Source organism: Cnephaeus nilssonii (genome assembly GCF_951640355.1).
Source record: "Cnephaeus nilssonii genome assembly, chromosome: 5".
NCBI lineage: Eukaryota > Metazoa > Chordata > Mammalia > Chiroptera > Vespertilionidae > Cnephaeus > Cnephaeus nilssonii.
In genome coordinates, this window is record NC_137076.1 from 8327885 (window position 1) to 8337045 (window position 9161).

Genomic DNA, 9161 nt, shown 5'->3' on the forward strand with positions numbered 1-9161 from the left:
AGTGGGTGGGCTTGACCCTCAGGCTGACTGGTTATGAGGATTGGCCACAACCACAGCAAATGAGCTTCTGTGTGGGTGCTGACCTCACAGATTGGGAATTGCCTGAGTGGACTCGGATGCAAGCCACTTGTTTAGCTTATCTGGTGGGGTGTTGTGGTCTGAAGTCGGCCATTGGGTATGTTGTTTTGGGGGCCTCTTTAGAGGGACTCTGTTGCAGGTCTATGTTAGCCACTGCCTGTGACTGGCATGGGGTTACCTAGTAGGAACTACAAAGTGTTCTGTGGTTGGTAGCTTCCTGTTCTGGGTCTAGAGGTGCAGGGGATGGGCCATGCTGTGAACCGAGGCCTCCTGCCTCCAGTTCCGAACTTTGGGCTGCTCAGCGAAAGGCACAGGGTATCCTAAGGCCTGTAGCTGCCTGCCAGCTGCCCATATGGCTCAGCTGCTGGAAGGCTCTCCGGGGTAGGTTAGTTGGGTGAGGCCAAATCTCAGGGAGTTGTCAGGCTCTGGCAAGTGAAGTTCATCAGAGTAATGCTGGAAGAGGGTTCAACTCAGGAACAATGGCAGCTATCCCTCCACCCTTGCCCTGAGGCCACACAACTTGTTTCTCCCTCTATGTCTCGGTTGCCCACCCCCACACACAACTCCCCAGCTGCTGTCTCTCTGCCAGAGCCCAAGGTAAGTGCCTGAGAGCAAGTGAGTCTGTGCATGGGCCCTTTAAGAGAATGCCTGGGTTTTCCAGCAGCCTTTCATCTCACCTAGATGGATGGAATCCTTACTGATTTTCACAGCCAGATGTTTTGTGGGCTCTTCTTCCCAGCATTGATGCTCCGGGCTTGGGAGTCTAGTGTAGGCCTAGGACTCCTGGCTTCTCGGGGAGACCTGTGTAGCTGAGATATCCCTCTGATTCTCAACCACCACACGGGGGTGTGGGATCAGCCTGTTCCGTATCTCTGCCCCTCCTTCAAGTCGCAACATGGCTTCTTTGTAGCCTTAGTTATAATTCTGTTCAGCTAGTCTACAGATGGTTCAGCTAGTCTACAATTTAGTTGTAATTTTCATATAGTTATGGGAGAAAGGAGCAGAGTTTACCTACTCCATCTTGATAGGAAGTGAATCTGACTTATTTAATTAACCGGCCAGCCAATTTCTAGTAAACCCAGACAATTGTGTGTGTGTTGTAACGGCTTCTTGTTATTCCTCTCAACTGTTGTGGACAGGTCCTTCGGCGTGGTGCTCTGGGAAATCACCAGCTTGGCGGAGCAGCCTTACCAAGGCCTCTCCAATGAGCAGGTGCTGAAGTTCGTTATGGATGGAGGGTATCTGGACATCCCTGAGAACTGTCCAGAGAGACTGTAAGTATAGAAAGGGGTGTGCATTTAAAAGGCATTGCATTTTGCACCCATGTTTGTTTTGCATGTCATGTCTACATGAATGTTTGTGTTTGTGTATCTTATTCAACATGCATTCTTGTATTTGTATATCATGTCTGCCTGTGTGCTTGTGTTTGCATATCACATATACATGTGTGCTTCTCTTTGCATCTTATGTCAATGTGTGCTTGTGTTTGCATATCATATGTTTACATGGATGAGTACTGGTGTTTGTAATCGTATGTATACATCCATGCTTGTGTTTGCACATCACATATGTACATGCATGTTGGTGTTTGCATATCATGTGTCCACATGCATGCTTATGCCTCTATATCGTATGTCTACATGTATGCTTGTGAAGGAGAGTTATGTGTGAGCTGCATATTTTATCTTTGTATGACCCTTGTGTTTGCATATCATATCTTTGGAAGGGAACTGGGGAGCTGGGGTGGGAGACTTATGTTTAACTCTCTATTCTTTGTACACTTAAAGTTCTGTCATGAATGTAATACAAAGTTATATTCAACTATATCTCAATAATACTGGAAAAAGTAAGTCAGTAAGCATAAACATTAAAAAATATTTTGTTTTAAATATTTGTTATGAGACCAAATGAACAACACATACCATTAAACACTTGGAAAATTATTCAGCCCCACTAATAGGCCAATGAGTATAAAATAGAATAAAGGAAATATTCTCTTCCTTAATTAGCAAATAAAGAAATGAAGGAAGGAATGGAGAGAGGGAGAGAGAGGAAGGAAAGCAGGGTGAGTCTTAACACTCAGTATTAGCAATGGCATGGCTAGGTAACCATTCTTACTGCCCCACTGTAAGAGCTACTCGGAGCAATTTAAAGTCTCAAAAAATTGAAATGATCTAAGAATTCAACAAAATGAAAATTTCCAAATAAGTTGTATATTAATATGATGTTACAGCAGTTGAAATTTCAAATGATGCTTATAACATGTTTTAAATCCAGGCTGGAGTGGCTCAGTGGTTGATGGTCGACCTGAGCCAGGAGGTCACGGTTTGATTCCCAGTCAGGGCACAAGCCCGGGTTGTGGGCTCAATCCCCAGTGCGGGGCGTGCAGGAGGCAGCCGATCCTTGATTCTCTCTCATCATTGATGTTTCTATCTCTCTCTCCCTCTCCCTTTCTCTCTGAGCTCAATAAAGATACATTAAAAAAATGTTTTATAACTCAGTGGATAAATCTATTAATACATAAAGTGAAAAAAGCGTGTGTATATTACATTTCCAAATATGTCCAGGTAGAAAAAACAAGGGCTTATATCTGAAGGAGAGTTGTGTGTGAGCTGCATTTTCCCTATATTTTGGGGTGTTTTTTTTAACTTTCTAGAATGAGCATTTATTACATATAAAATCTGTTATCAGTGTTTCTTTTTTTTTTAAATATATTTTATTGATTTTTTACAGAGAGGAAGGGAGAGGGATAGAGAGTTAGAAACATTGATGAGAGAGAAACATCCATCAGCTGCCTCCTGCACACCCCCTACTGGGGATGTGCCTGCAACCAAGGTACATGCCCTTGACCGGAATTGAACCTGGTACCCTTCAGTCCCCAGGCTGATGCTCTATCCACTGAGCCAAACTGGTCAGGGCGTATCAGTGTTTCTTAAGAAAAAAATTTGACCTGAAAATTTATGGGGAGAGGCCATTTCTTTGCTTCATCCCAATAGAAAAAGACATCAACTTAAAAAATCTAGTTTGAAGAGACCCCGTATGGGAAAAAGTATGATGCAGAGTCCTTTAGAGTGTCTGAGCGAAGTATTTTGAAACATTGCCTCATGAAGATCCTTTGCTAGTCAGGCCAGCTGTGGTTCCAGAACCAGGGAAATTCAGGAGGCCCTAGGGCAGGAGTCTGCACACTTTTTTGTAAAGGGCCATTTGTAAGCATCTTTGCTCTGTGGTCCATGCTGCTCTCGGTTGTAGCTCCTCCACGCTGCCACTGTAGCGGGAAGGCAGCCATAGTTATGTGGTTGTGTGCTAAGAAAAGTTTATTTACAAAAACACTCTCAGGGAGCCAGGTTTGGTTCAGGGGTCAAAGTTTGCCAACGCTGCCCTAGAAGAAGTGGGGAAAGGGAGAGGTAAAATGGAAATCCTAAGCCCTCCGCCCCTGTCCTGTTTGCTGTTGGCTTAAAGTTGTAATGCTTTCTGGCCATCCTCGAAAGCGTGACAGTGGGGCCTGCAGGACGGCCCTCCGGCTTCGATCCATAGAGCTGCAGCTGCCAGGTGTGAGGATACAGCAAATGAGGAACTGTGGTCTTCAACATGTGGCAACATCGGGAGAGGCCCTTCTTTTTTAAAAAATATGTTTTTACTGATTTCAGAGATAGAGGGAGGAGAGAGAAATAGAAACATCAGTGATGAGAGAGAATCATTAATCGGCTGCCTCCTACACGCCCTCCCCCCGCCCCACTGGGGATCAAGCCCACAACCCAGGCATGTGCCCTGAGTGGGAATCAAACCTTGACCTCCTGGCTCATAGGTTGAGGCTCAACCACTGAGCCACGCCGGCCCCTCTTGAAATGGTTCCGGAATAAGGCAGCCTCTTGGGCCCTCTTTCTAAAACCCCCTTTCAGCGCCAATAGAATCGCTTGCTTCCGCTTGATGGCTACCTGCACATGTAGCCGCTGTCTGAAATGAACAGGTCGTCTGTGGGTGTGAGCCACGGGGGGTTGTGGGACTGCTTGGCCGGACCCCTGGACTCATCCCCAGCATGTCTCTCTGTCCCACAGCAGCGAATTGATGAGCATGTGCTGGCATTTCAATCCCAAGATGAGGCCGACCTTCCTGGAGGTCGTTGACCTGCTGAAGGACAACCTGCACCCCAGCTTTCCGGAAGTTTCCTTCTTCTACAGCGAGGAGAACAAGGCACCCTGTGAGCACGAGGAGTTGGAGATGGAGTTTGAGGACATGGAGAGTGTACCCCTGGATCGGTCCTCACACTGTCAGAGGGAGGAGGATGGGGGATGTTCGCTGGCCCTAAAGCGGAATTACGAGGAGCCCATGTCCTACACCCACATGAACGGGGGCAAGAAAAACGGACGCGTCCTGACTCTGCCACGGTCCAGTCCTTCCTAACGGCACCTGTTTTGGGGAGGGGATCCCGACTTCACTCTCCTCTAGTTTGACGGTCTCCAGAAAACTCAGGATTTTCCCACAACTCTGCCAGTGTCCAGTGGAGCTAAGAGATCATTACTCTCCATTCCTGTTTATGGTACAACTTAAAACATGTCTGTTTGATCGCCAGTCTGACTAGTGATTGGAGAATGTAACCGTGAACGTAGAGAGAAGGGGTCCTTTCCAGCAACTGCGGGCTCAAGCCAGGGTGTTACTTCTTTTCCTAGTCAATTGAAAGAAAGCACCTGTTTTTACAAAGGCTTTTTTTTTTTCTTTTTTTTTCTTTTTCTTTTTTTTTGCGGACAGGGGCTGGTGTATGAGCTACAGTATAAAACATAAAACTTGTTTGTGGAACAAAAGTTTGAAAGAAAGACAAAAACATACAAACCCTGTGCTAGTGGAATTCAGAGCTTTATGGAGTGGATTTTAGGAAGGTTTTTCTCATCCAGGCTGAACTTTTTTTTTTTCCCTTCACAAAAGTAGTTCCTCAAATTGACCAATAGCTGCTGCTTTTGTACTTTTGATAAGATTCTGCAGTCCCAGGTGTGTGTGCATGTGTATTCAGAGTAGACACGGCTGGTGTGTGTGTGTGTGTGTGTGCACGCGCGCACGCGTGCAAAGCACTCATGCTGAGATGAAGTTTGGGGATTGGCTCATGAAGGTTCCACTTTTCCGTGTGTGTGAGCATCCTGGTTCCCCTCCTTCCTCCTTCCTCACTGGGAGACTGTGCCCTCGGCAGGTTCTCATGTGCCCTCGTCTAGCCTCAGGAGTCTTCTCTCCCTTAACTGTGGTGAAAAGGTTTCTCCAGGAGCAGAGGAGTGGTTTGGAGTGATAATGGACCTTTTCAAGACCAAACAAAGCCAGGACATAACAAAGGAAAAGGAAAAAAAACTCCCGAGATGATAAAGAGTTTTGAGAATATATTTGTAACATATTTAATTTTTTAACAATCTCCAATCAGCCTCATAAGTTATTGACTGTTTCCTTGGTTGGGGGAGGGCTGGTGTCGGTCTGCCTGTTGGGAGCCTCCTTGCTTGGTCCTCAAGGCATAAAGCCACGTTCGCTGCTAACCCTTTGGGGTGTTGTGAGGCCATGCCGAGGGGGTGGGCAGTTGGGTCTGATGAATGGTTAGCTTTCTGCTCGGGGAAGCCGGAAGCCACCTGGCGCTGAGCCCTGCCTTCGAACACACCTGTGGCTCCTGGACCTCCTGCTTCCCCGTGTGCACCTCACGTTCTCCCTCACTGGGCGTGCACGTCCGCCAGCTGTTCCGCAGACACCACCAAGTCAGGTCCCAAAGTGTGACGGCACAAACGGACTTAGAGAACACTAAGCGGTATGAAGCGAGAGGCCCCTGGCGGCCCATCCGGTCCCTCCACCCTCAGGGCATCCAGCTGTCCTCAGAACTGACCTCCCAGACGCTGCTCCGGGCTGTGACCTCAGTGGGCCAGGTGGGGGGCCTGAGCAGAACTCCCAGGTGCCTTCGATGTTGCAGAAAGTAGAGCCGAGGGGAGAAACCGCTAAGGACCTTCACACTCCCCGGAGCTGCCAGCCCAGGGAGAAGCCGGCTCCTTTCCTTTGGGGAGAAGAACCACAGCTGCTCACAGAACACGGTGAACCTGTCCCTTGGGTTCATCGGACTCAGCGCCCCGGTTACCCCTGAGTGCATTTTCTCCCAAGTTTCGATGGCTTCCTTCTCCTCTGGAAAGTTGTGGGCTTAACAACAGATAGAGATGCGGTGGCAACTCCAAACTCAACTCCTGGTCACAACACAGGGCGACACAGATCCCAATGGTCTATTGCTCTCTTATCGGTACGATTTGCGGAATTAGAGCCCGTGAAATATTTCTGGGAGTCTCCATGATTGGGTACAAGGAACAAGAGTACAGAAGTTCTTTTCACCAAATTTACTCTGTACACAGAAGAGGGTCTGGACGTACATTAAAAAAAAAAAAAACACACGTAGACCTAGGTACTTAGTTCTTTTCATAGTAAATTAATAGTGGCTGTAGACTATACTTGCAGCTATTTTCACATTTTTCTAATTCAGAAAGGTTTTCTTACATTAGGGGGAAAATAATTTATTTTAATATATAAAAATCACTGTAAAAATCACTTTCCTAAAAAAAAAAAAAAATGGAGGGCACATAAATTTTTATCAAAGAAAAATAAACAGGTGAATGTGGGGCAATGATTCTTTTCCAGCACAGTCTACCTCAGCATTGTTAGGATGAGGTTCAAGAATGGACATTTTCGAGACTTCAGATTTCTGCCAGGATCCAATCCGAATCAGGGAAAATCTGTATCGGCTGATTCCGAATGCCAGGGACCAGTCAGAAATTTGAGGGAGGGGTTTGGGATAAAGTGTGGCCTTTTGTGAGCACAGATCCTTTTTTCTAACAGGTAATCATCTTCTCTGATTTTAATTTTCCTTTTTGTTTTGTTTTTTTTTTTAATCTCCACGGACACCATGCTTCCCAAACAGGAACCAAATGTGAGGTCGTTGTTATGTATCTGATGTGCGGGGTGCCCAGACCTGAGCTGCCCACCTGTGGGGGAAGCGGGTGCCCGTCTCCCCCGGGGTAGAGCAGGCTTTGTGGCCGAGCTGGCATCTCCTGGAAGTGAGCGCCAACGTGCTCCCTGGCTTACCCCCACCCCTTTCGGGCTGAGATGCTACTCGAGGGTGGACCCAATCACACTCACGGGCACCTCACATGCGAACGTGCAATGCACTGCCTCCCAGGAGGTATTTGAGGAATCTCAACCCCAAACCCACCAGCACACGGGACACATTCTTAGCAACAAAGCCTTGCGCCCCCTGTTGTAGTTTGATTTCAAGCTGATGCTGTTGGACCGTGTGGGGCTTTGAGAACCCGTGTGGCTGTCTGGACGGGGCCAGTAGGGCTGCTGGTGTAGTCACCAAGCCTTGCTGCCCTTGTCGCACCTTTAGGCACCGCCCCTGCGGATTCGCTGTCCGCTTGCCCTGGAGAGGTGGGGCAGAGCGCTGGGCAGCCCTTGTCAGTGGGATGTGACAGGCCATTTCGCTGTCTCTGCTGTTGCGGTGAGCTGTGTGCGCAGCTGTGGGATCACAAACCTCCTTTCGCAACCGGGTTGACTAACAACAGACCTTTCTCCTAGATTCTAGGAGAAAGTCATGGTTGTCCTGGGGGTTGTAGCGACGGCTGACGAAGCAGCAAAAGCCAGCTTGGGGTGACACTTTTTGTTTGTTTTGAAAGATGTCTCCCTGTTAGGAAAACGTTTAGGTCACGTGGTGAAAGCCACATGGTTTCTTTTGGAAAGAGAACACCTATTGCTTCCTCCCTGGCCCGGCGACGCCAGCCCGTCGGGGAGCCGTCCTGGGCGCTCTGTTCTTTCCAGCTGGTAGCAAGGGAGAGAGGCTGCAGTTCCCTCGGAGAGACGGTGAGCTGCTGAGAGAAAACGCGGGAACTGATGCCAGGGTCTGGGCCTGCCACCCAGGGCCCCGCAGACGGCCGCCAGCGTGGACAGAGCTGCCGCGTCTCCCGCAGGAGCGGACAGGCTGCCGTGGAGCGTGCTTGCGCGGCGGGAGGGGGGGTGTGTGCAGCCGTGTAACATTGGTCGGTGGCACGGCCCCTGCCCGCCGTCGGGGAACGTGGACGGGCTGTGGTCTCAGCGACAATCATTTTGCTGTGGTGGACGTTTGGTGTTAAAACCTTTTGGATGCTTTTCTGGCGAGTCCTTGACAGCCCAGGCTCATCGGAAATGATGGTTTTGTTGGCTGTGGGGGATGAGGAAAGCCTGGTTGTATATAAGGGTGCATGTAGAAAGGTGTCCTTTGAGAAAACCTTCCAGAATGTCTCTCAGAATACTCATTTGCGCTGGAGGCGAGCTTGGAGATGGAAAGGAGCTTGGCATGTGTTCGTTTCGAACACACAAAAGAAGTTGCAGGGGCTGCAACTGAAGGCGAGTGTTTCCTTCCGGTCACCCCGCAAAGGACAGCGAGGACTGTGTTCTCTCTGTCTCCTGATTCCAGAGACGGCCCAGAACCAGCCTCCAGCCAGACTTCCATTCGGGCATGCGCCCTGTAAGTCCTTGTTAAAAACAGGTCGTGGATCTGAGGCTCTTCGTTCCATTGAGAAGGAAGGAGTGGCCCCCAAGAGGCGTGTGTGGCAAATGGCTTTCGGTTTCCCCCTGCGTGTGTCTGGGGAGGCTGGCCTCAGCCGCGTGTCCGCAGGAGACGCCTCCCGTCCACCCTCAGCCTCACAGGATCAAATGTGCCTCGGCTTACGTGGAAAAAGACTTGGAAACACAAAACACACCAAATAGCTCAATTGTCGTTATTTTCAATGTTTTCTATAAGAGCCAAGTAATGCCATGTATAGAATATGCCTTTGGGGTGGGTGGGGGGGAGATTGAAATCGCTCTGCATGTAAGACATGGGTAATTACCTGTTTATATGAAAATTCTGAATAAATTATCTGAGAATAGTCTTTTGTTTTTGTGTGGTGTCCAAGTTGTGGCTATGGGGTGGGCTGTGTTAAGGGAAATCTTCCCGGAAGTTGTGGGACAAAGCCCTAGGGTCTTCAAAGCAATGAAGCAGGAGGTTAAGTATTGTCGCCTGCAGGCCTGACGATGCACTGGTATCTGCCTGCACAGCTGAATTGGTG

General features: G+C 48.6%; 1 protein-coding gene across 3 annotated transcripts in view; it reads left to right on the forward strand.

Annotated features, from left to right (window-relative positions):
* The window catches only part of INSR (insulin receptor), a 169067-nt gene extending 160178 nt beyond the window's left edge, over positions 1 to 8889 (forward strand). For all 3 annotated transcript variants that reach the window (XM_079773169.1, XM_079773168.1, XM_079773170.1), the window contains 2 exons: positions 1218 to 1352; positions 4134 to 8889. In XM_079773169.1, the coding sequence (XP_079629295.1) occupies positions 1218 to 1352; positions 4134 to 4479 (481 nt within the window). In that variant the 3' untranslated portion in view covers positions 4480 to 8889. The remainder of the gene's footprint in view (positions 1 to 1217; positions 1353 to 4133) is intronic.
* The last annotated feature ends 272 nt before the right edge of the window (positions 8890 to 9161 follow it).